The 27,317-nt window shown below is 40.3% G+C and overlaps 1 protein-coding gene across 3 annotated transcripts in view; it reads left to right on the top strand.

The window, feature by feature from the left end:
• DNM3 (dynamin 3) overlaps window positions 1–27,317 on the top strand; it is a 182,337-nt gene that overhangs the window by 138,400 nt on the left and 16,620 nt on the right. For 2 of the 3 annotated variants that reach the window (XM_072866985.1, XM_072866984.1), the window contains 3 exons: window positions 18,824–18,988; window positions 23,408–23,634; window positions 24,279–24,515. In XM_072866985.1, the coding sequence (XP_072723086.1) occupies window positions 18,824–18,988; window positions 23,408–23,634; window positions 24,279–24,515 (629 nt within the window). Of the gene's footprint in view, window positions 1–18,823; window positions 18,989–23,407; window positions 23,635–24,278; window positions 24,520–27,317 lie in introns of those variants that run through there. The other variant, XM_072866986.1, reaches the window with a different exon arrangement.

The raw sequence follows: 27,317 nt of genomic DNA, 5'->3' as shown, positions 1-27,317 counted from the left end.
ACACTGCTTTACTATGGTAACTCCACAATCCCTTGGGAATGACTCTTCAATGCTTCCAACCTTCAGTTTTTTTCTTGACAAGTTTCTGGCTATGTCCTGAAAAATTTCTGGAGTCTGCTATGGATCTACAGCAGCTGAAAATATGGAGAGCAGCATAAACTAAAACACGTTATGTTTGGTATGAAAAGGAATAACTTTGGGCAGGGGAAGTTTCCAGTGCAAATTAAAATGTCCACATTCACACTTAACAAGCTAAAAACTCATTAGAACACGAGGTAAAATTACTAAGAAATTGCTACCAAGTTCCCACTCTGTCCTCCTGGATATCTGCAAAAACTAAGAGGCTTTGCTGCAGAACGTAAGCTCTGCTTGACACAGAATGCTTTTGTTAATATTCCTACCTGGAATCTCCAACAGTAGAGTTTTTTAGTCAGTCCAAGTTCAGGCGTCACGGTGTTCAGATCTGGTCATTTGTTTGGAAACCACTGTAATTTCTCTTATTTTTATGAACTTACTTTACTGAGTTTAAAGTCTCTTTGCTGGAAGATATGCTTAAAAACACACAACATGCTTCTAAAATGTTGTGCTAATTAAAAAAAAATTAAAAGAAAAAAGAGTAAGAAAGAAAATGAAAGAAAAAAAACCCAACCTCCTAGCCAAAGAAGTTATACACTGCACATTATATCCATCCCTTCTTTGGATAGAGTACTATTTCTTGCATAGCCTGCTGTGTGTCTGATAACGTATTTCAGAGAGGCTGTGCATGCATCAAGCTTTTCATTCAGTTTCTTTGGGCATAGTACGGCAGGATATTTGAATCTGTAACATTTAGTTATGAAAGATGCAGAATGTATTGAAATCCAGGCATTTATGTATCTTGAGAGTACGACTGCATATAGTCAACAGAGAAGCACTCTCCAGTGCTGTAACAAAAAGCATTCTTTTCACATTTCTTCCCAGTTTGCATTAAGCATGTCATACAAGAGCTAGAACATGAGGCAGGCTTTGCAAGCAGCCACGCAGTTCTTACTGTTTTTTGGGTTTCCCAAAGAGAACTGTGCTCAGTAGGTTGTTCTGCTGCCAAAGGTTTTATCATGTGGACTGAGTATCGTAACGGAACAGACAACACCATCTTCATGTGTTTTTAGACGTGCTATTTACTGGGGTTTCCCTGAAGAAAGCTTAGGGATTCTTTCCTTATGAGTCACTAACCAAGTGATTGTTTTTGTATAAACTTTCCTTCAGCTGGTTAGAGTTGGAACACAGTGTCTTCTGCTCCTTCTGGGGTCTGACTTTTCTCTTAATTTCTTTCAATAGTTGTTCCTGCAGCCAACAGGATGGTTTGAACCTCGTGGCCTTTCCCCACACCCTCTCTGAGTTCCATAGTCTTGAAAATCGCTGGTCTAGCCAGCAGAAGTGCTGGTGGTAATCACTACTTGTGTGTAATTCCACTTTTCAACTTTCTACCTTGTGGTGGTTTTTCAACTTTGCACCTTACTTGCGGCTTAGGGAGAATGTGCTGTTGACATTAGCCAAATTGGAGTTTGCATTTTATGTGCTGAAATTAAAACAAAAAGTTGATATTTGACTTCAGCGGCATAAAGGTTAAAAGCTGTAAAGTGCTGTGTTTCTATAATGGAAATCACTAAAGCTGGAGAGATGCATCCCTTCTCTTATGTACCCCTGAATCCTTTCCCACCCTCTTTCGGTGGCTGCAGCAGAGTCGTCTTTTGCCAGCGGAGTGGTGCAGAGTCACTTTTAATTACCTCCTTCCACTGCTTTTGATTTCAAGCCCAACTGATGGCGCCAGGGGCTGAACCACAGGGAGATCTCCAGGCAAGTCCTGCCTATGTCAGGCAGTCTTGCCAGGCAGATGCTGTACAGCCCGCTGCACTTCCTTGCGGTGTTTTTGTTACTCCATTTTAATTTTTTTAGCCTGAGACAGGAGCTATGTTAAAATCTAGTAACTCTGTAATGCGCTTGTACATGTGAAATTTTAGGTTGTGGTCACCAACTTCTCTTCCGCTCCCTGACCTCACTTCAGATGTTTATACTCTGCGTGTACACGTATGTAACTATATGTATGTTTGACTTCACAGGTAACATATCCTGTATATACAGATTAGTTAAAATGCATGGCATTATTTTAAGCCAGTAAGTATGCACAGTTCTTTGAGTCTTTTTCATAACCCAAGATTGGATTTCTTTATTTTTACAGGAACAGGAATGGTTTAGCTGGAATGAAAATGTTCATTCCACTGCATCATTAGCTACAGGCAATCTTCAGTTGAAGCCTAGCCCATTTTTCATGCTAAAGCTCTAATAGTTTGACTATTAATCAACATGTAGGATGAATTTCTGGGGCCGAGAGAGCTTGTCTGCATGCCTGTAATTTAAGCTGAACTCTTCCCCCCCCACTTATGAAAGGAACATAGCCAGAAAATAAATTATATTTTAAAGAGTTCACCTCCCTCTCACCCCCTTCTACCATTCCTCTTATGATAAACACCCCAAAAGTTTTCATTGGATGGATATGGAGATTTAGCCGGAGTAGCAGATCCTCAAATGTGTCATTTGATCCTCCAATAATTCTAAAGCAACCTTCTGTTAGATGAGACTAGTCACTGACATGGTGATTGACTCAGGGGTGCTACTTAGTACCAAGGGTCCAGTTGAACTTGCTTTTATCAATTTAAATGTTAATTTTAGGGTCTCAGGTTAAGTTTTTCCTCCCCTTCTCCATTACAAGGAAGCTGTAACCAGCAGCCCACGTGATAATGGGAGCATCAGGATCTTTAGTCAGCTGTTTAGCTGCCTTTTCAGCAGCCTGCTCTTCTCACACAAGGATCATGCCCTCTTCCCAAGTTGGATAAAGGCTTCTGGAAGGGTGACAGAAGGTGATAAGTCAACCTGTAGGACTAGCTCACTGTACTGACAGTGATAGTTTCTGTTTGCTCCTCCTGCTGTTCAGATCTCTCACCCTTTATGGCCAGGCCCCTCTCCTCCCTACATACAAGCCCGTAGAAGGTGAAGATTCAGAGGACTGATCCTCCAGTTCAGAGACAGGAATGGGAAAATCATGCTTGGAAGGGCAGGAGTTGTTTCCTTACACCACTTCTCTACTCTAGTCTGACCAGGCTCCCTAAATTGCTCTGCACAGACCAGTGGAACATGGAGTACTTCTCCAGCCTCCTCTGAAGAAAGTGGTCAAACAACAGTCTCCATGCCTGCTGGCCTCTTAAGAAAAGTCTTTTCCAAAGGCCACATTCTTCTTTTCCCAGGCCCAGCAAGCAGCAGGAGCAGTTTTGGGTCGATCAGTGTGTGCATGGGAGTTTTGGAGACCACTAACCAAATATCTTTGCTCGTTCCTCCCAGGTATACTCCCCAGCTTAATGGGAGAGCTGATGCAGAGCCCTTTCCAACTTTGAGGCAGGGGAGTATGCTTTGGAACATGGACAAGGACCTTGTGGGGGAGGAAGGAAGAGAGCCATATAGTTTATATAAGATGCAGAGCTATTTCAATTTAACTGTCTAGGGCTCTCAGACTGCAGTGCTCTAGCCCGTGGAGGCTGAAAAGCAGTTTCAATGCTATTGTGCTAAAATCCTCTTGTTCTGGCCATGCAGTTTCATTTAACTCTTAAGGAAATAGTGCAGCAACCGTGGAAGCAAGGGAAATGTAAAAAACATTATCTTTCACCAGAAGGCACATAGCCTCCTCTCTCAGTGATCCAGACAAGATCGCACCAGTACCATGCAAAAGGGTGTTCGCTCTATTTGACCTACATTGCTCATAACAGAGACTACCAATGCATTTGGTCGTTTCATGGCCACATTATACAGTGCCTCAGAACTATCTGATGCTCAGTTAGAGGTGTTTGGGCTTTCTTTTCCTTTGTTATTGCTAGCTGATGAGCTCCTGGTCCAATGCAGCAGCTGTCATTAGTCTGTCTGCATAAAACTATTATTTTATCCTGTGTCTGCTTTTCCAGTCCTTGAAGTTATCCATATCTTCCAGGACACTGTTCAATCCCCCATTGTGTTGACAGTACCTCACAATTTTGTGTTATGGGCAGAAACAAATTTAACTGGCAAGGTCACGCTGTTTTGTTTCACTAAGACAGATCTATTGGACACTTTCATGGTGAAATCCTTCAAGGCTGCTAGTTCTTCTTTCCATGTTATCATTTATTTATCTGTTGGACAATTTTTTACTGTACCATTCTTTCATTAATATCCATCTTTATGAACTTAATTGCCAGTCTTCTAAGGGTATCACTTTGCTGAACCAAAGACCTGTCAAGTTTCCCTTAGTCAGAAAATCAGTTAACTTATTGAGTCTAGCATAGCATGCTCTGCCTCTTTTTTTTTAAATTATTTTTATTTAAAGTCTTCCTTTAGAAACATGTTCAGAAGCCTTGCAGACAGTCATGGTTCGACTAACAAGCCTGTACTTGCATTGCTTTTCTTCCCATTTGGCTCAGTGTGGGCGCTGCACTTGCTGTTCCACAGACCCAAGTACCATGCTGATACCTTCATACTGTGATTTTGCACCCACTCCATGGGCAATAGCAGGAGCTGCTGTGTTAGCCCTGCTTGGAACTGATGACTGGATATGGGTGTATATCAGTGATACTTTTAGGAGATTCTGCGCAATGGATCTTTCTTTTTTTGAGGGTAGCAATTTATTCAACTGCTTCCCTTCACATCTCCTGTCCTGGTTAGGAAAGAATGATAATGATACAGTAAGTTTTGTTTCACCTGAGACAGTTGGTACAAGAGTACAATAATTTTGTCTGTGAAAGATGGGTAGCCAAAATACTTTGTTCTGAGGAACCTAATGGAAATCATATTGTCAAATAGCAAGCTTCAGGGCCGATGGCTCAGGTTTTCCCCTGCTTGGGTCTGGATGACAAGAAACTGCCATGACAGCCATGAGGAGCTGAAAGCAGTAATTCACGCTCCTGTGACACAGCATTTTCTCCTTTGATGTTACCAGTAAGTTGCACCCTGAAATACAGCCTGTGATTCCAGACCACAGTCTTTCCTCTGTGCCTCCTTTGCTGCTTGCCTGGCCACTGACTGGTTTTTCTTTTCAGGGCTTTTTATTTTTATACTGGTTCAGTTCCCATTCCTCTTCCAATGCTTCCAAACATACAGTTGTGTTCCCTCAGGCTAGTTGATCTATTAGTGCATGTTTTGCATAAGCCTTCACTTTCTCCAGCCATGGTCATTCATGGTTCATGTGAACCACGGTTCACATTACTGTAGATTTTCTTGCTAATAACCATTGCCCCTGCACACATGCATGGTATCTGTGTGTGGGTGTAAAGAAGTATATGCATTTGTAGGCATCTGAATTTAAATTGTGCTAGTTTATGCTGAGGTATATTACTCTCTAAAATTAGACAGAATTAGGCACAAATAAGAATTGTTTAATGTGGAACATGTAATTATCAATTGAAAAACCTGCACCCTCTCAGATGCCTTGTCAACACTTCATGTCTCGGAATGTGTAGTATCCAGAAAACTGTGGTGTTAACCTTTTCTAGTACATGCTAAACATGTGAAAAATCAGTCCTTTTTTGTGTTTGCATGGGATCTTTGTTCACTGTGATTAATGGTCCACTAACAGTGTTCAATACAAGTTCAGTGCAATGTACAAAGTGCCTTTGATGCCAGACATTCTACAGTGCTGTGCAGAAACTAAAGCTAATAGTTGTAAGCCTGAGAGGACTGGAATGTTTTCAATTTACTTTTAAACAAATGACTTTATTGTGCCATTCTCACATGGGAGTAAATTCCACAGCCTTAGTGCCACATTAGACAAAACTTTTTTACCTGCTGATTTCTGTTTATACTTGGAGAAAAGAAATTAACCTTGGTTAGGGATTGGGGAGAATAGGACAGGACTATTAAACTCGGTGGGAATTTTGCCAGGGGCTTCACTGAGAGCAGAGTGGGATGCAGGAGTACAAGGATGTAGCTGAAGGATGATTTGTGGTGCAGAGTGGAGTTCAGGAATTCTGTGTGTCTGAAAATCAAGCTTGTGAAGGGCACCTGTAGGAAAAGCTTTAAAACTGGTTTTGCCACTCCTGAAGTGTAAGGAAGTGGTTGTTGCAGCCTGAGTAAATGCCAGCGGGTATTGGGAGGAAGATTCCTAGTGACTGCAGTTGGAGATGGATAAGGCCCAACTCCTGAAAGGAACAATTCTCAAGTAAGTAATGGGCGTCTGTAGCCATATAGGAATGACATCTCTTGACCTCAAGGAGAGAAAGTGTTTCTGAACTCACCACATTGCTATTGTAATGGCAAAGATTTTCAGACCAAGACAGGGAAGTTTTGAAAGAATGAGTCTTTAATGCTTATAGGATGGTCTAATACCATGGATTTGTAAAAATATCAAATACTTGCAAAATGCCTAAGTAAGGAACATGGATCCATTCAGCATTGCTCCAAGTGGGAGACCCTCTAATGCTAGTAAGTGCATTGTAGTCTTCTGATAGGTATCATACAGAACCCATTCCAGTAACTCCTTTTGATTGAAACATGAGTGTACATTAATTACTAACACAACCAAGAACACTGGATTATTTTTTATAACTGCTCACTAGGCCTTTTTTGTACTAAGCCTTTTTTTACAAGGCTTTTGTTTTGTGCATGTTATGTGGTTTTATTGCTTTATAAATCCATAAGCAATCAGGAAAAGGTTTGAGTTTTGTTTTGACTAATGTTTTTACTTTTACTTTGGCCGTCTACAATTCATTAGTATTTTATGTTACAGGTCACTGCATGGAAATCCAAATGGAAGAAATGACAAGTTTAGGTGATGCTTAGGTAAATGCAATTGCAGAAATTGGACAAATAAATCCACTGACCTGAAAATAGCTTTAGAGTCTTTTGTCTTCCTCTGATGTTTCTAATCACTGTCTTGTCTTTTCTAAAATAATATCTCATCTCTGTGCAATGGCTTCCCATAAAACCTTACCTCGGTTACAAAACGAACAATGTAAATGGTGCAAATCATTTTGCAGTGTCCTCAGAGCCCTTAAAGCCTTTGCTGCCACTGATTTGGCCTCTAGAGGAAGATACACCTAAAACTTTTGTAGACTGTCAAGAACGATAGGGAAAAGAGTCTGAGAGCTATTTCCATTTTGACTTGTAAGGCGGGGAAGGTCTGTCCAGTTGGTTTCTCCTCACTTGGTAGCTTCCATTTTTCAAAAAAATAGTGTATGTTGATCATTACTGAAAAGAAACCAGTATGTATATAGGGGGCGACAGCTTTCACATAGCCAAATGCTGCCGTGAGTTGAAACTGAGATCAGGAGTGTTACTCGGCAGTGCTGGACAGCTTGTGGGGGCAAAGGTAGTACCAGTTCCTTGCCAGGTGATGCCTGTATGTCGTTTATTTCCATGAGCAGAGCAATGATTTTGTTACAAATCTGGATTTTCTAGAAAGTCTAAGATGTGTTTCAGGAGTTGTAAGGCCTCTCTCCCTGCAGCGGGGAAGAAACCACGTAGGAGAGGGCGGGATCACTTTTGTTTAAACCAGGCTGAATGTTACTGGGCAGCAGCTCTCCATCCTGTCCCAGCAGCAGGTGCCCAGCTGCCCGCTTCAAATGGGAGATGTGACTGCAGCAAGGGAATATCACCAGGGCCTGAGGCTGTACTAGCTTTCCAGACCTAATAGAGTAAGGAGCAATTATGTGCTTTTGCCTAAGACTCCTCAAACTCTCTCTCTAACCCACTTGCTTCCTGCCCATCTGGAAAGGCAGCCCCCTCACTTGCAAAATGTCTTGGGGAAAGAGAGGAGGAGGGAATATGCTTCGGTGGAAGCATCTCATCCCCTTTGTCTCCCAAATGCCTGTCTACAGTAGGGATGTTATCTGTGCTTAAGGGTGGCTCCCTGGGGGGCCCCAGTTGACAGGCAGACCAGTAGGGAACACATGCTCTGAAGCCAGAGGGTGTCTCAAATGAAATGATATTTGAATCTCGCCATGCAGGTCTTAATAATCCATGAGTCTTAATATGGCCATGAGGCTATAAATTCAGGGATTTTGACCTCAAAGTCTTTGTGTTTAAAAATAGCTCACCCACCCTCATTTTATCACTTCATATACTCTGACACAATTTTGGAACCTGCCTCCATCCCATCTAGCAGGGGAACACTATCATTAAGAATCAGTTTTGAAAGGCTTGTTCTCTCTTAGCTTAAGGCAGAATAAGGCTTTATGTATTTTGCAGGAGATTATAAACAATTCATCGGCTAAAATTATCAGTAAAAAGGGAGCCCCAGTTCTTTCCTGCGCTGTGGTTTGTACCACAAAGACTTAGTGTTTTTAAATCATGACAGAGCTCTCTAAAAACCTTGAAAGCATATTATGTATGTGTCACTTTGGCTCAGTTAGGAATAGTCTCACCTCTAAGCCAGAAGGCCATGGGTTCAAATTCCATGCCCGCCCTTGGATTTAGCTGTCTCACAGTAATTTTATTACAGAAAACATTTTAAAGTAGAACCAGAGGGGAAGAAGAGTGAAACTTTGGTATCTGTAACTGCACCGTGAGACATTCAATCATTGGGACGATAGGTTAAACCACTGCTCTTACTACCCAGCTTTGCTCAGCAGGCATAAACCCTCTAAAAAGAGAGGGGCTAGCCAACAGTGTGGCAGTTTTTTCTCTTCTTGACAAAAACAGTTCTACTCCTTGGGACTGTGTGTGTGAGCTACTGCTCCCTGTCTGAAAGAAGTTTGTTTTCATCGTGCTGCCACAAGGACAGGGTTCCTTGATTGTACGTTGCTGTGCAAGAGCTGAAAAATTAGAGATGTCAAATGAGTCTTGACTTTACCTTTTGCTGCTGACCAGTAACAGAAGGGGGGGGGGAACCAATCCTTTGAACTGAAAATGCCATAGGTAATTTAAAAAATTAATTTTTGCAAAAATATCCAACTGAAGTGTGAGGTTAGGGTCGTTTGTGGCAACAATAAAGCCACAAAGATCTTAACTGCAATAAAGCCTCAAAGATCTTAACTGCAAAGGTAAACTCCACATTGTGTCTGCTTGGACCTCGGGGTAGAGTGCTAATTACTGATGTCCTTTAACTTCCCCATAGAGAGGAGGTCAGAGTGACTTAAGGTTTAAACTTTATAGTTTCATTTTGGTTTGTGCCAACAAGCATGTGGTCTTATAACGTGAAGCATTTATGTTTGTTGCTTATAGATATGTGTATTAACTTACCAGAATCTCACTGTCTCTTAAATACAATTTGCTTTTATTTTAGGGAGGAAAAAAAAAATCTTTCATTTTCTACTTGTTTTGTAGAATACTTAGAAGGGGTTTGGCATTTTTATACAAAATGGAAGCCATGTCATAAAGCAGTATCTAATTTCATTTGGTCCAGGATTATGTGCAGCATAGTTGCTCACAACTCATTTCTTCCCCTGAAAATAATTTTACCCAATAATTTTCAATTTCTGTTCTTGTGGCATGAATCCAAAATGCGCCTGGATAGATGATTTTCTTTTGTTTAGCAATATTTGTTACACTTCAGTAAAGCTCTTGGTGTTTTCAAATTCCTATTCTGATATGTTTTGAGGCTTTTCTGCTACAGGAATGTTGCAGCTCATATTTTTGCTTGTAAAGTTAAAGGAGTTCTTAAATGGGGAGTATGGATGGTGGTGATCATTGACACTCCACTGGGGTAAGAGTTCCTGCCAGAATTTGTAGACCACTGTCACTCTGCCTGAGGGAGGGCTTATGGAAAACCCATTAATGTGTATGAGAGCTTTGAATCTTAGGACCTGAATTATCAAATGAAATGTTTTGACAAGAACTCTGGCCAAGATATGTTTGGCATATGTTTAACATCTGAGAAAGGTAGATTTATCTACATAGGATGCTGGTGGTTCTTGTATGTCCACTTGCTAAATTAGATTAAATATATTCCTGTTATTAATTTTTTTTCAGATAAGCAATTACTGTGGGTGCTACAGAGACTATGAGAATTGGGGCAAGAGATGGGGGTATAATCCATCTTGTCGTGGCAGGAATGTTGGCCCATTTAGTCACATCTGGGATGCGGGTGGGGTGGTCTGTGAGTTGGTAATGGTCTGTCAAAAACAGGGGTAAAGGCGGGGCTAGCCAGCTGGCTTGCAAGGGAAGGTGTCCACAAGACAGATTTCTGTACTAAGATGCAGTCCATGCTGGGAGAAAAAGATTGAGAATCCTTCCCGTAGAGTCTGGCTTAGCAGTATTGGCGGAATGTGAGGCAAAGGGGAAAGGAAATGGTGCCGCTCCGGAGCACAGTGATCCAACTGTGTGAAATCAGTGTGGGTGCTATTAAAATGCCATCTTCCTCTCCCTTCCCCTTTCCTTCCTCCCTCCCTCCCCCTCTGCTGTCAGCCTGGCCGAGGAAAAGTCAAATAACGTACGACTGTGTTCCTTGGCATCACAACTGCAATTTCCCTTTAGGGGCTTCAAACTTGAGAATGGGAGGTTTTAAATCTTGCTGATTCGTGCTATTCCAGCAAGCATATGTGTGAGGAGAAAGAACAATGCCAGTTCTAAGCAGAAATCACAAGTGAGAAACTATTGCTGCTAAATCAGGTGTTGCAGAGGCCAGTGGAAAAATCAGATGCTAAGAAGAGTAGGAAATTACTTTGTTTAGAGTTGGGAAGGTTAATGAGAATGAATTAGAAAGTGTTCTCTGTGTATTCAGCCCCTAAGGATTTGAGCAACGTTAGAGGGATTTATTTACTGATTATCCAGACTATACAACTGGCGATAAGATTAAGTGAGGAATTTTTGGAACATGCTGACATTTCTTATTTGCATCATTTACTATGGAGATCATTTGTCGGTACTGCACTGAGTTTGTGGTGAACCAGGGCTTAGTCTGTCCCAGCAGAGACAGATCTGGTACTTCTCATGGCTTGAGGGATGTGGGGGTGAAAACAGTTTAACATCCTCTTTTGCATCTTGGAGGGGAAACATCAAGTTTGTCTAGGTGCTTATCAGAGGAGAATTTCAGAATATTTTCCTAGACATCATTAATTATGGAAGAGAGCGCAGTTATAGGTGACATATTGCATTAGATCAACTAAAAATAAAAGACAAGGCTGTAATTTATAGAGCCCCTGCACTGGATGCTGTACAGAGCTCCCCCACTACAAGGCCTCCTCCAAGTCCATCCCTCCCAGCATGCACACAGATATGCACACTGCCCTTCTCCTCCTGTATTCAAATTTCTTTAAACCAGGCTGCTGTGTACTGAAAAGTTACTATCTCAGCTGGAAGAAATGAAGGGGGACCATGGAACAGGGGTTCAGTACAGGATCAAAGAAAAACAGAATTGTGATTTTTATTCTTTATTCTGGGTGCCTGCCACTAAAATGATCACATTTTGTGAAAAACATGCAACTCTTCTATATTATACACATAGACACATGAACTCATAAGCTATGCTTTAAACATGTAATCTTGGGCAATGTGTTTTCCAAGATTTGCCTTCACCAAGCCATGCACTGAGCATGCACTTGCCCCATTTTAATCTCATAAAATATGACAATTCCTTGTCCCTAAAGGAATCCTTCAGCTGAGTCTTGTGCAGTGTTGCTGGAATAAGGAAAATTTTGTTAGTGACCCTCTCTTGCATGGTTACTGCTAAGTAAAAGTCCTCAATAGTGATCAGTTCTGCCAACATTTCCTCTAAGAATGGTTTTGGTAAGGAGGTAAATAACAGAGATGAAAGGCAAGGTGTTATTTCAGTCTTCGTGATGACTCTTAATACTTCTCTGATCAGCATCATGGATGACTAATTCTCCTGCTTTCTATTTTCATCATCTTTGGTAGAAGCTCCAAGACTTCTATTTGTTTTCCTTCTTAGGGGAACTGCATACCACAGCCAGTAGCTTTAATCCTTTAATCCTCAGATGTTTGGTTGATGCCTCCACCCATTGATTACCTCCTTTCACAGCAAATGATCCTGTTCCCTTCACAATTAATGTCCACTGCTGGATCAGGCTGCTGTCTTTGGGAATGTGTTTCATGCATTTGGTAACCAATGCACAAAAAATTTTAGCCTGCACATCTTCTGGGCTAATCATCACACTTCGAGTCTTCATCATCATGACTTGAATTCCAGGGTAACTCACCACTATTTGAGACTTCCCGATATCCATTGACCTCCTTCTCCACTGAAATAATGGCAAATATCATGCCAATAGTATCTCACATCCTAGATTTTTTTTCTAGTGTGCTCTTATAAATATGGGGCACTTCATGTGTTGTTATGACAAGGAAATTCTTTGACTGAAAAGTTTGCAAATTCCAAAGTACTATTTGTTTTATAAACAAAGGTGCTGTTTTCCTTATGCCAGCCTCTTTCTGCCTTTGCTTGTCCAGCAGTCTGTTCTGAAAGGCATGAAGCAGCTGTTGGCCCCAAATCAAAACTTGCAGTGCAGGGAGGGTTATGTAAAAGTCCTTTGTGTGAGAGATGTACATGGCAGCAAATGGTGAAATTGGAGTACAGATTATTTGAGAGGAGATGGCTATTCACAGCAATGTTTTATTTTTTACTTGATTTTTGCATGGAAAAAAAAGAAAACAGAAGATACTGTCTTTTTTTTGTATTTTCAGAAACACCTTGTTGCAGTGTTGTGGGCTCATAATTTCATGCAGCTTTTCACCCAGTATCACCCACTGGATGGAAGGGCTGCAAGAGGTTGTCTAGGTCTTTCCCCTGCCTTAAGGCAGGATCTCTGTACCTAGGCCATTTCTGAGGGATGTTGGTCTAATCTTTGGAGGAGATTCTGCAACTCTCCTAGTCCATCTATTTCTGTGCTTCACTGTTCTTACCATGTAACACTTTCTAAATATTTGTTTGACATCTTTTCCTATCTGCAAAGACACTAATCACTTCCCTTCCACAGGTGGTTTCTTTTGAACTCATCAGTCCCAACTGATTTTAGCTTTTCCTTTCAGGTAATATTTTAGAGAGCCCTGAACATCATCTTCAATGGTTTTCTCTGAACACTCTCAAAATTAGCCATTAATTTCTGGTAGTGTGATAACCAGAATTGGATGCACAGTTCTTGTACTGATTTCATAATAGCAAGACATTGTTGACTAATACTCTGTTTATATTGCACTGTAGGCACAGTTCCTTTTCTGCTGAATTGTTCCTTAAGTGGCCATTCTCATGCTGTATGTTTATAACTGATTTATTCCTGCCCAAGTCAAATATTTTCTGTTCATAATGAATTTCATCTAGATTTTTAAACTGTTTCTCCAGACCATTGTGAAGTCTGGTCCTGTCATCTAACGTATTCACATCCCCTTCCAGTTTCTTCTCATCTATAAATGTAATAAGCACAGGCTATAATCCACCATCCTGAGCATTAAGGCATTAATAAGCACATTAAAAAATACAGCCTGTATGAAAGTCCCCTTGATAGAGTTTTCCAGATTGACAGCGAGCCATTGACAGCTGTTCTATGGAAATTAGTATCCAACCAGTAACTGCAGGGAGAGTACACTTGCATTAATAAAAATGTCACTTGAGATTGTGTCAAAAAGCTTTACTGAAGTCTGAAATATGTAGTGTCTAATGTTAACACCTTACCTATAAGATATGAATCCCTGCTCTAAAAGGAGATTGGATTGATTTGACACGATTAGTTGTCAACCTGTTAAGGACTATAAGACAAAAGTAACTCCAAATGTGTTGGAGTTCTGGTAATACATCATTCCTTTCTGTCTCATAGTTCCAGATCAGCTCCTTGATTAAAGAAGGCAGGGAGAGAGCCTAACGTAGGTTTTGAATGTTTGGGGTCGTTAAAGCTATGTAAATATCTGGGGAGCAGTATGTGGATTCAGCAGAACGTTTTAGCTAATGGTCTATACTATACAATGTCTGTAACCACAAAGAAGAATCTAAGTAGGCGATTGTTTAAACTAATCCAGAAGGTTAAATACTTTCAAATCAAATTGAACTAGGCTGTATCTTTCTTCTGCGTAGGTATGAAGTGAGAGCAATTGTGTGTGCAAGGGAAAGCCGGATCATAACCTCTGCTTAGAGCAGTTCAAGGCTGCTAATGAAAGCATAGTAGCTGAAAGGGGCAGCCTGTGGGTGGCTCAGTAAAGGCGACAGCAGTACAAAGTCAGCAGATGCTGAAAGCATGGAAGAGAGTGGCAAAGTCACCCTCTGTGAGGGAAAAGGACAGCTTCCAAGCTACCCAGGAAATGTTCTTTTTCTGCTGCTTGCTTTGTTGTAAATACACAAAAGTAATGTATTGTCATTTACTTGTGGTTCCTTCCAGTAAGAAAACCTCACTGTGTGAAGCCATCATGTGGGTTCAGCAGTCCTCTGGCAAAAGGCACGCTATGTACAGCTGAGAGTATCTTAGCTAAATTATATATACAGCATCAAACTGCAATGAAGAAAGAATATCAAGAATCAGTTGTAAAGATTTAGGAAAAAGCGGGAGGGTTTAGGACAACTGGAATGTGCTGAGTGTTGGTGCATTAAAGAAAAACCTTACTTGGACAGGAATAGGTAAAATAAATTATATGTTCAGCAGCTGTGAATTAAAACGTAAATACAATCTGGAGAGAATAATTAATTTTCAGGTGGTGGTTGTTGTTATGAACTTGCATCTGTAAATGAAAGATATGAAAGCAGCTTTTAAATGATTGGTTTCTCACTGCAGCCATGGACTTATTTCTTAGCATACAGAGCATTATTTTGCTGCTGCTTTGACTTTTACCCTTTAGTCAGTCACCTTCCAGTCTGCTTCCTCTCAGTCATTTTTGATAGAATGCCTTTTTGATTACAGAAAATTGGTTGATACACTGCTCTAATGAAAATGCTAGTCAAATGCTCCTTCTTGAAACTGACATCAGGAATGTTATACAAGACATTCTTAAATATGCTGGCAGCTGCCCTGAATGTAATGAAATCATGGAAATTAGAAGTATTGCGCTCTCTGTGTGGCCACCTCAGCCCAAGATATAGATGACTGTTTTCAGTATGTTACCAGTTTTGCTGTGAATTTCAAAAGGAATCTCTTTTCCTGAATTTTTCCTGGGACATTCTTCAACATGCTTATAATTCCCACAATCAGGAAAATTATCCTGATACTCTGAGGTACTATGCCTTTTTTTTTTTTCCAGATTGCACATAGTTCCTCATGCCTACATCCCTTTGTACCACACTAAATCATTCCTCTTGCAGCAGAGAGTTTACAGTCTTCAGAACACAGATAACTTTTCTGGTAGAAATGCATGTGTAGGGTGAAATCCTATTCCCACTGCAGCCAGCAGTAAAATTCCCACAAACTTAAGTGGTTTGGATTTCACATGCCATTTTTAGACTTCTCTTGTATGACACTTTAGTTAATCCTTAATACATTCTTAGTACAGAAGGTATCTAAATGCCGGAAAGGTAGAAGAGTAGCAATGATGCATACTTTGTGTTTCACTAGCACCTTTCCATGCAAGGATCACAAAGCAGCTTATGAAAGACAGGTGAGATCTGCTGCAGAGCACAAGGAATGGATATTATTTTCATTCTTCTAAAGTGCAGAGAAATAGAAGGGAAGGAGTTTATCTCTGTGGCAATGTGTATGTGTATATAAATGAAAGTACCATCCTGCCTTCCATGTTACCTTCTCTTCATCCATGTTTTTATTCACCTATTGCTTCTCTGTAGCTTTGGTGTATTTTCATCAGATATTCTGAATTTGAGTTTTACAAGATGAATCTAATTTTCTTTACCTGGTTTTTAGCGCTCTAGATTCTTCCATTGTTTCTTTGTTGGAGGCTTACAAAAGTTCCTAAAGTAATTGCAGTTGTGCTCGTTTGAAGTAATACTATTCCATTCCTGTCAACAACTAATCGCAGTATTAAGCAAGAGTCAGCTGAATGAAAACTTAGCCCAAGTTCATATGCTGTCACTTAACACTTGCTATTGGAACTAGCAAGTTCTGGCTCGAGGATGAGGAGTACTGAAAGGGGACTGTGGCTGCCTTGGCTGCTGGGAAAGAAGACACAGAAACCTGTTTCCAGCTTCTTTGTTCTCCTTTTCTGTTCAGCATGAACATTCTGTTCAAGAGCAGTCAGAGAGATGTGAGGGTTTTCTTATGTATTCTGGTTTGCATTTATTAATTGCAACAGACTTGTAAAAGCCCTTCTAGAATGCAGAGTGGCAGGGACTTGGGCTGAGGGGTGGCTTGCACTGAAGCTAGCTAGTCACTGTGATGCTCAATGAGAAAACCAGCCATTTTGAAAGAATGACAAGGAGATGGAATAGGGCGTCTACATCACTTCTGTCTTGTTGTGATGCCCAGCTTTACCAGGCAACCTTACTCTCAGATGCTGCTGTTGGCACAACACAGAGACGGCTTACAAAAGAAAGCCTGATAACGCCTGTAAGTGTACTGTATAGCACAGAAATCTGTTAGAAGCAGATTTCCGTGTGCATGATGCGATGCAAACAAGATGGTTTCTGGGATGAAAAGCCTTCAACTGAGACATCAAATCATTAAGAATGCTATGGCCAGAAGCTTTTGTAATAAATTACTGTAAACTCATGAAAGATTGATCTTTTTTGATTTCAGAGAAAATAAACCAACAGTATGAAGTCAGCTCTATTACAGTTTCAAACAAGAGACAGACTCCTGAAGTATTATCCACTTTCTGTAAATATCACCTATGAGCCTGTATATAAAAGGTTAAATGTTTGCAGACTATTACCCTTTGCCTTAAAGATCAGACACAAATTACTATTTTTACTTTACATTCTCTTGATGAGGATAATGATAAACATCTGTCACTTTGCTGCTTAGCCAGCGAAGAATCTTACTGCAATCTGTAATTTAAACAGTGAAAAGAAAAAAAAAAAAAACAAGAAAAAAAAAAAAACATGGACAAACTGTACTTTATATAGACAGCAAAGAAGAAAAGAAAGAGAATAGAATTCAAATGCAGGGGAACTGGGAAAGGGGCATTTTCGGTCTGTTAGTTACTTGGCTAAAATCTGTGGATATATGATAGATGTATGATTTTCCATTTATTTGGCATTTCACAGGGAAAAATCACAGTTAGTTTCTTTTCAGTCCTGGAGGCTAAGGAAAATACTCAATCTGCATGCTGTGACTTTTTGGCATATGCAGTTTATTAACAAAATGATTAAGGTTTATAGGATAGTGTGTCTACTGGTGTTACAGAATTGAAACCAGTATTTTCATCAAGAGCTCTTTCAGTGTCCTCCACAGTCCCAAGATTTTTAGGAAGCACTGCTAATTATTTTTAAAGTCCATAGATTAGCTGGTTTTCCAGTAATTTGTCTGTAATTAAAAACAATCTGAACTTTTGAAACTTCTTTCACAAACATTTAGGTTTGTTTCTAAATCGTATATTGGATCTTATTTCTTAACAAAACTATAACTTAACAAATCACAACCATCGCCATTTCATTTAGACTGGACTGGCCAAGCCATAGTTTACAAGGAGTAAATACAAAGTGGTCTACCTGCCAATGCTGCATGAGCAGAAGCAGACCCTGCGTTAGGATATGAAACTAGGAATCTCTTTTTGATCCAGCAAGAACGGATTTCTTGCAGGGAGAAGCCTCTTTGGTGACATGTTTGCATATCTAGCTCTAATGGTCTTTTGCTAATGGGTTAACTACTGATTTCAGCTGTTCCAGGAACCTGTAAAGCACTAGTGATGCGCAAATTTTAGCTAAATGCAATATCGTAAATGGAGTTGTGCTGGCAGGGGTGTGGTTGGTATATAACTAGTTCTCGCTATTGGGTTATTCACTTTTTTCAAGTACTTTCTGTTTCTTCATGTTATGCTTCTAGGTACCAACAGAACAGGTTTAGATTTTTTAGTTCATGCTATAAAACCATGGCTTTGGTGGTCGTTTTCAGGGAGAAGTATTATATGTCAGAGTTTGGGGAAAGAACATTGTTCTTTGTACTTTCCACATTGAAATTCCATTCTTTTGGCATCTTTGAGCCTCAGAAAGCAGTTTGATTTTCACCAAAAGGCTACTATTCTTTTTTTAGGTTTTCTTATATTTATACAGGCCAGACTGAAGCAAAGTACATACCTTTTAGCTTCCAGTTGAAGTTCCTGGTATTTTCTTTAATTAGGTCAGCTGTTTACATACAAAGAAGTTTTTTTCTGTCCAGTGAAAAGGAGACCTCTAATATATAATCTAGCCTATGTTATGCTCAGCCTTGAGCACTGGAACCAATGATGCTTTTGCTGTTATCCTTCATAAACCCTTTGTTTATATAGGTGCTATTCACATCTAATAAGTTTGAGGCTGAACTGCGGAATTTGTCACAACTGAGTCAGCCTTAAATAACAAGGATGTTTTTTATCCATAGGAGGGTAAAATCCAAAATTCAGACTTACAGTGCTGCTTTCTTGCATGGGTCAAGCCGGCTGAATCTGAATGGTAAAAGATTTTATAATAAGTATTGCAGTAACTGATCTGAGATAATTTCTTGGGGTTTCATTTACCACCACACGTCTTTGTCTGAAAACTTTAATATAAAATTACAAATTTGTATAGAAATATATAGTGTACTTTGTGCAAAAGGTCTTGCATCTCATATTGCATTAACCTTTAAAGGTCCAAATTTCATGATGCTAAACACTAATGTTAAACAGGCCAGTACTTCATATTTTAACATCCAGACATTCTTTGTATGAGTTACGTTGCTGGATTACTACAGTTTAAGTCCAGGTTTTTTCCCTGATATATTTCCAGTTTACTGCAGTCTGAAAAACTTGACTTTTTTCTTCTGTGTAGACTGAAAATGATGAGAATGGCCAAGCAGACAATTTTTCGATGGACCCCCAGCTGGAGAGACAGGTGGAGACAATTCGAAATCTTGTGGACTCCTACATGTCTATTATCAACAAATGTATCCGAGACTTGATACCGAAAACAATCATGCATCTTATGATCAATAATGTAAGTAGCAGCCAGGATTCTAAATTATTTTAACATGTCTGTCAAATCTCTTATGCTCAAACACACCTCTTGAATATAGCAGCAACAACAGCATGTACTAAAAGAGAAAAACACGCTCCCATAAATGTCACACTTGGACAAAATATTCCAATCTTCCGTAGCAGTAGGAAGTTTAGCAGCCTTCTCAAAGGCTGGCATACTGCCTTGAGTGCTTACTCCAAAACGCTAAAGATTGAATTCGTTTACATCTTAATCAGAATATAAGTTTTTATTTAAAGGTAAATCAAGGAATTTTTTCTTTTTTCTGTCTTGCTTTTGATATAACAGGAAAAGGGAGTTGGGAGCTCCATCTAGGCAGTCTGTGAGAGCAGCAAAGCAGAGTTGTGCTTCCTTGATTTTCGATCTGTAGCCCTTTGTCATGGTTTCTTAAAGCAGTTCTTATTTTATTTGGGTTTCTTTGTATTTTCAGGTTACCATTTTCAAGGAATAAATCTAGAAGCCTTGGACACTGTTGTTTAGATAAGCAGATGTGGTTGGTTGATTTATTGTGTGTGTCTGTCTTAGATCTGAAGATTATTTGGTTAAAGAAATGGCTTTGAGATATCATTGTTTTTCCACTGCACTAGGATCTCAGCCTTCGCTTCCTGTCAGAGTTCTGAATGGACCTTGTTGAAAACTAAGCTTAATATTAGTGCCACTGCTGCCATATAAATTAATAATGGAGAGCACAGCTCCTATTAGTTATGGGTAGCACCTTTTCTGTGAAGGTCATCAAACCAATCAGTCTTTACAAATATAATATGCTATAAGGCAAATCTGGTTAGAAAGTAGCATTTACTTTTGACTCAGAGCCACCTCTAGCCTTCGTCTGATGGATTTCACTAGGCCTGTGGAATTTGTATTGCACTTAAGAGTTACATGGTTGGACAGGAAATTTCAATGGGATTTCCTGGTACATATAATATGAGAAGAATTTTTGCATGAGGGCGAGAGATATTCCATTAACTTCTTTAGGTTTAGGGGAGTCAGGCTCCAAATAATGCTCTAGTCATGGGTGAGTTTTTACAAAAGAGCATGGGAACAATGGAACCGCCTTTTTTTTCTGAAATCAGCCATGCTCTAGACTTTATAGGGTGAGTGTGTTCTCTCTGCTCTTCCAGATCACATCTAGCAACTTGCTGCTTTCATTTAGCACAACTTCAGTGCCTTTTGAAAGGGCTGGTTTTAGCTCTCATTTCATAAACTGCAGAGTTCGGTGAGCAGTTCTTTTTGAAAGTTTACATTAAATTTTCTGCCACTCACCTCCTCATATGGAATAGTTCAAGGGTCTCTGAAGTGGGTGCTTTACTCGGAAATAGAAAACTTTAAGATTTTGCACTTCAAATCTCATCAGCTGTTACACTGGTAAAGTCTGCCATGCTGGCTGACCATGGCACACAGGAACAACATACTTACAACATAGTCTACCTTTCAGTTGACCTCATAGCCCATAGCTGTGTTTGGGCTTGCTAGTGAGCTAAGACCTACACCTCAATCCTAGAATTTAAATTTGTGGCAAAGAATCAAAGCGTTTTAAAGGACTGTGAAGAGTGAGTCTAGAAACATTAATGCACTTGTTTCTGTGCAGCATAGGCAGTAAAATACCATATTCAATTTTAAAAAATCAGCACGATTAAAAAGAGAAAGAAATGCTTGAATTAAGATTGCTGAGACATGCCAAAAGGTTGTTTAAAGACCTGGAAAGAGTGGAGCTGTGATGGAAGGTGGGTCCTGTTAGGTAGTGTGTGTGTTCCTTGGAGTCTTCAGAAGTCCAACCCATCCACCAGGAGTTAAGTGAAAACACCCTCCCTCCCCCTTAATGAGCATATTCTGTACTTCCTGCTGCCCCATCATGTTACCTCCAAAACTCTGAAAACAAATTGATCCCAAGGAGTTTGTTTCCATGACAATTGTAACCTCCCAAGTCCTCCTAGAACTTCCTTTCCACTTTGTGGGCCTGTAAATGAGCACTTATAATTCAAGGGAAGTATCAGATTCAAACTCAGTGTACAGAAAATAATTAGATGTTGTCCCTAAGCACATTTTGAGGCCTAAGCCTAGATTGTTGTATTCCAAATGCATCCCTTATTCTTCCCTTAGGGTGGATGTTGATTACCTTAAAAGAAAATGCATTTACCACACAGAAGTGCATTGAGTTACCATTAGCAATTCAAACATGCACAAACAAAACACAGATTTCAGAATCTGTGTTTCATGGTGCCTAGGTATTGCAGATTATACAAGAGGGGTGGTCTTACAGTAGACAGTGTGTATACTCCATAAGCAGTGCTGATACTAATCCCAGCTGAGTAGAAAAACTCCAAACTACTTGTTACTACCAAAGTTAAGGTTAAGGAATGGATTGTGTTTGCATTTGAGGCAGTGATGTATGTTGTAGTCTGCCCGCTGACGAATGAAGTTCCAAGCCCATCTTACCCCACTTTGGAGTGACAGGGCAGGCTTTGTGGCATTGGCATTTCAGATGCTTGCTATGGTTCAGCTTTCACCGCAGGTCTGATGTGTGTTTTAAACCATTCCTGTGAATCTTTCTGTTTTCTAGAAAGGAGCAAAGGCATGAGTAAGTGTCACTTTCCCTTCCTTTTCCAAGCTGGAGAAAGCGGCTATTGTGGAAGACCTTCCTCTGTCTAGTACAGTGCATCTGTTTGCAGAAGGAAGGAGGTTGATCCAAGAACCATCCTTAATGCAGCGGTCTTCCCCTTCCAGAAGAGTTCAGGGACTTACTTGAGTCTCCTGCTAGTGGTAGACAGAGATCTCTCATGATAATTGTCACAGGCTGATTTTTTTCAAACAGATATTTGTGGTTTAACAATGCTTTTACAATCAGCTCTGGCCTTAATCTAATTTTAGGATGTCATCGTCGTCGTCTTTTTTTTTGAAGTGATGCCATTAAAATGCTCATTTCATCAAGTAGAATGTGATGCTGTTTAGCTATGATATCTGTTTTTAATGTGGAGTTTTTGGCAATCATGAGGAAAGTAGTGTACTCTGGCTCTTGATCAGTACCATCTACTGGAAAACAGCATGAGACTCATGGAAAATTTTTGCAGGCTTTGCTAAGAATTTGTGCATGTCCCGTCATACGTGAATGGGAAATGACAGTCAAGCCCAGGCAATATGGTTTTGTTTCCCTCTAAGGTCTGTCCTGACCTTCTTTTCATTGCTATGTGACCATAAAGGGTCCCATGCCTATGCAGTTCGACTGCTCTCACTGACCTCCTCTGAACACAAACTTTGCCTTAGTCCACCTGTCAGGATTTAAATCAATGTTGCTAAACTAGCACAAACCCATCTGCAAACAGAGCTCAGGTTTATGTAATCACAATCTTGGGAATGTATTATCGTTAGTATCTCCATCTCAAAAAAGCTTTATAGAGCAAAAAGCCAGATGAGAAATAGATCAGAACAGCAACGAAAGTCTCAAATGCAAGCATTTAGTAGGTCAGCAGTTGGTCTATTTACCACAGTCTTATTTAATCAGAGTACCTCTAGCTTTTTATCTCTCCTAATGTGGCCCAGGTTTCCATAACCAGGGCAGGCATAGCAGGAAATCAATATAGAAAATTAGATTACTTGGAGACTTCTCCCTTCAGTTTGAATGTGTGTGGATGGGATATTTAGAATCTGACAAAGTTGTTGGAGATGAAAGACACTGTCTACAGTAGGGTAAATTGTTGCTAAGAAAACAATTGACAGAGATGCTATAAAGCCTGAAAATTCCTATTCCCGGGGGAATTTAGTATCTGATGGTATTGCTAATGGCTGCCATTTATGTCTCAGCCCTTTAGAATTGGACCAAAATGCCAGCTGACTCCTGGGAGCTGTTGGGAAGCCTGTTTGAAATGAACTGTAAACATAGGTATCACCTTAGAGACACCGACCACTGTTTCCAACCATGTCCAATGTTTCAAAGACAGACACAAAAAAAAGCCACAGTGCAGTGGAGCGACTGCACAAAACCATCTTATCCTCACATGTGAATTGTTGTCTCAGAATGTGGCTTCGTAATTGCATTAAGCCCATCTGCGTGCAGGCAGCTGCTAAAAGGTCCAGTCCATCCTTTTCCAGCTGCTCTGCCCAGCTGCATGTGCCAGCCTTTCCTTGGGTCATGGCTAGACCTCAGGCTGCTGCACTGTCAGCTCAATCTGAGTTCAGCATTTTTTAGTCCCTGATATGACATAACAAAAACTGCCTGACCAGTAGAATTGATGTAAATAAAGTAGAAGGAGAAACATTAAAGTTAGATCTGTCTGTCTCCTGGTTCTGTGGATCTCACACTGTATTTGTTCAGTATTGTATTTTCAATAGGGGTTTGTTTGTTTGTTTATTTGTTTGGGGTTTTTTTTTTTTCTGATGAAATAGGTAAAAGAATTTATCAACGCAGAGCTCCTGGCTCACTTGTATTCTTCTGAGGACCAAAACACACTAATGGAGGAGTCGGCTGAACAGGCACAGAGGCGAGATGAAATGCTCCGCATGTACCAAGCACTAAAGGAAGCCCTAGCAATCATTGGCGATATTAGCACTAGCACTGTCTCAACCCCTGCACCCCCTCCTGTAGATGACTCTTGGCTTCAGCAGGCCCGCAGGTAGGAGATCCTCAAATCTGTATTGCAATTACATTCAGGACAGACAGATATTGTCAGCATCAGCAGCTACCTGTCTTTTTGGGCAGATACTCCTCCAGGTCTTTAATGACATTTGTGAGGGAAATCAGAACATTTTCCCACATATACATGTTCTATGGATATGTATGTGAACACCAGACAGGATATTTGCCTTGTAGAAGACCATCCAGTGGATTTATAGCTTGTCTGATGCTTTAGATAGCAGCCACTTCTGTCACCCCAATTATGTATCCACATGGCCTCTTCTTGCAAGCTCTTACAAGACTTCAGCATGTCAGGCTCCATGTCTTAGAAAATCCACTTAACAGAACATAATTAGAACTCTTAATATTAAAATCCATTAGATTTACCTCTTTGATTGTATGTATATTTCTGACTATCGTTAAGGCATTCTGTCTGTGGGAAGGGTAGGTGTGAGACTTAAATATATGTGATGCTCTGACACTAAAAGCAAAGGAAAACGCCAAGAAAAAAAAATTGCCATAGGCATAAAAAAGTGTTTAATTTCTCTTTAAAAATTAAAAAATAAACAAAACAAAAACAAAACAACAAAAAACCCAAAACCCCACCTTACTGAACTTCTTAAATCTCTGATAATTCACTAGATCACCTCCTCCAAGTCCCTCAACTCAGAGGAGGCCTACATTAAACAATCCCCCAACCAGACCTTTATCTGGCCGAGGACCCGCTCCTGCAATCCCATCTCCAGGCCCTCAGTCCGGGGCTCCCCCGGTCCCGTTCCGCCCAGGACCACTGCCTCCATTTCCAAGTGGTGGTGAAGCCCTTGGAGGACCTCCGCAGGTTCCCTCTCGGCCGACCCGGGCTCCTCCCAGCGTCCCAAGGTAAGATGTCTAATCTTCCTGGTGGTAGGCATGGTTCTCTCCCTTTAGCATAACAGACAGATTCTGCACTGTGTCAGAAAGTCAAGCACCATTGTTGAATAAGTCTTGTACCAAAGCAAAACTGGGTATTCCCTGCAGAGAGTCAAAGGCGTTTTGAGGAACCAATTTTTAGCACGAATATGACTTTTTGAAAAGATGGAAAGTTTTTTCATGAAAAAAATAAATTCCAGTCAGTCAGTTTGAAGACACCAGATTTTCTTACATTAAGAACCCCTGTTCTGGTTGTGTTGTACCCATGTAGGGGTTCACAGAGAGAGAGGTCATCTAACCCGTTCACCAGAAGAGGGGCAGGGCTACAAGTCCTCACTTCTGCCATTCTGAGTCCTCACCGGAGGAATTAATAGCTCTTCCAGGAGAGAACAAGAACAATCCTCGTAGAACCAGTGGAACAAACTGATAGGAGTCTGATTCTTATTCCACAAGGCGAGTAATTTACAGCCAGTTGAAAACAGTCCATAGTTGTCTAAGTGTAGATCATATGGTACAAAACAATTACTTAAGGAACAGGATTTTCATCACCACATCATTTCCTTTACTTCCCAGGGCTTTGCATTTATCAGTTTTTAAAGTAGCTTTGCATATTTTATAATTTTGTGTGGCATTAACTGCTTTTTAATATATTTTCACAATGACATAATACATGTAATCACTCATATATATATATATATATGAGAAAGCCTCTGATTCCAAGGGCTTCGGTAACTTTCTAAATTATGAGAGGCACGGGCAGATTAGGCAATGTTGGAACAAAGGGTTTTCTCCATTTTTAATTAATTAACTGTTACATTAAAATTAGTCACAGTTTGCAAAAAAATGCTAGTTAAATAGAAACAAAAAGAAAATGTGTACATTTTCAATTTTAGAAATAGTAATTGAGAAGAGAACCTTTGGAGAAAAACATTCTTTTAAATAGGTGAGATCTGTTGTAGTTGTCAGTAACTTAAATTTGAGGCTCAGTGTTTCTAATATAATTACCCTTTATAATATGAAGAATAAATAAATGAGGTATATCACAGGAATGACGTATTTTTTATATATTTGCTATGAAAAGGGCATTGTCGCATCAGTGCCCAACCATGAAATGCACTCTTTCATCTTAGTGGATATCCTGTAGCTTTACAGTAGGACCACTGGGGAGAAACCTTAGAATTGCCTTTCTGGGTACTAAACCTCGTGCTGAAAGGGAAGAAGTCCAAGCAGGGTCCTCTCATTGGGAGAGCCTGGGACTGAGCTGAAGGGCACTGGCCCCAGTGTCTGCCCTGTGCCATCAGAGGATAAACCACATACTAGATACAGAAATGAGGTCCAGTGTTTTGTCAGTTGTACTACTGGAGAGAACCATAGCTCCCTGGCATCTCTCACCTTGCCTTTCAAATGAGCATGTCTCCTTTGTCCTGCCTGGCTGTGATTTTGCATGAACATTGCTTTCCTGAGGTAGCTTGCCAAGAGCATGTCTGATGATAATCTTTTTGATGCTAAAGTGATGGAGAGCAGAAAGGAATTTTCTAGCGCACAAAAGACACTTGGGTAAGCAGCTTGCGAACAACTCAGTCTGTGACTGCCACTGGTGGCATGCAAAGCAGTGGCTGATAAAGGAGGTCAGTGTTTTTAAAATGCTGTAGCTGGATATATAATTGAATGTATGACTGCCTGACATTTTTGTGGAAAAAATATCTGCAATACACATCTTCTGGACTGGATCCTAGTTCTCTTTTTTAGAGCTATGAAAGCCTCAGACATTAAAAAATCTCAGCTGCTTAAGAATGAAGGAAGGGTTTGCCATTTTGCTGAAACTTCAGGTTTCTCCTGCTGACTAAACTCCAAGAGAGGAAATCCCAGGGAACGGGCTGCAGGGGAAATCACCTGAGGGGGACAGTGTGGCCGGCTCCTGCGCCTATTAAAAGTTTCTTTTGAGCCCTGGAATTTCTGCTACGCTTGGTCTGGTTTTAATAACAGCCTTTGCAGGATCATAGGAAATTGACTCAGAAAATGGGTCTGAGATATTAAAAGGGGAAAAAAAAAGTTTTGAGGAAGAGTTCTTGTGGAAACTTGAGCTTTCTCTGTGACTTATTTGTTAACCGGGGCTCTGTGCTCTGACTGCTCTACCACCATTTTCTGCAATGATTCCTTGAAGTGTCAGGATCTCTCATATCTAGGGAAATAGTTTAGCTTCCTGAGAAGAAAGTTGTATTTTTAAAGTTCATCTGGCTTTCCAAAGGAGCTTTTTGTTGCAGCCCCTGTCACTGTGACGTGGAGCTGAAAATCCTGATATGCTGAAGAAATATAAGCTTTCTATTTTCTCCTGTTCTGTCTTAAGATAAAAAGATCATTTTCAAGGGTAAGATCTGGACCGTCCTTTTCCAACAAGCAGCTGAGCACACGTTTGGTTTGGAGAACTGGCCACCTTATAGTGAGACACAAGCCTTGCCTTTAAAAAACCCCCTGTTTTCCTCAACTTTATTAGCATTTAATCACAGGAATTGTACAGAAATGGTGTGCTCTCGGCATTTTCTCACTGTTTCTTGCTTACTGTACAGGGAAAGGAAAAGGGTTAGGGGAGCAGGAAATAATTTTCTTCCTTGCTTTGCTCTGATTCTAAAGCTGTTTTGGGTTATGTGCTCTGAATATTTCTATAAGGAAACAGAAACTATTTGCATGATACATGCCTCTTTTAATTAATCCCACTTGAGGTGGGTGGATCTCTCCCAGCAAAGCCTGGCTTTAAAGGGCTTGATGCCAAAG

The sequence above is a fragment of the Ciconia boyciana genome, chromosome 7 (genome assembly GCF_034638445.1).
Source record: "Ciconia boyciana chromosome 7, ASM3463844v1, whole genome shotgun sequence".
Taxonomy (NCBI): domain Eukaryota; kingdom Metazoa; phylum Chordata; class Aves; order Ciconiiformes; family Ciconiidae; genus Ciconia; species Ciconia boyciana.
Note: the sequence above shows the minus strand (reverse complement) of the source record. Positions and strands in the feature narration are given on the sequence as shown.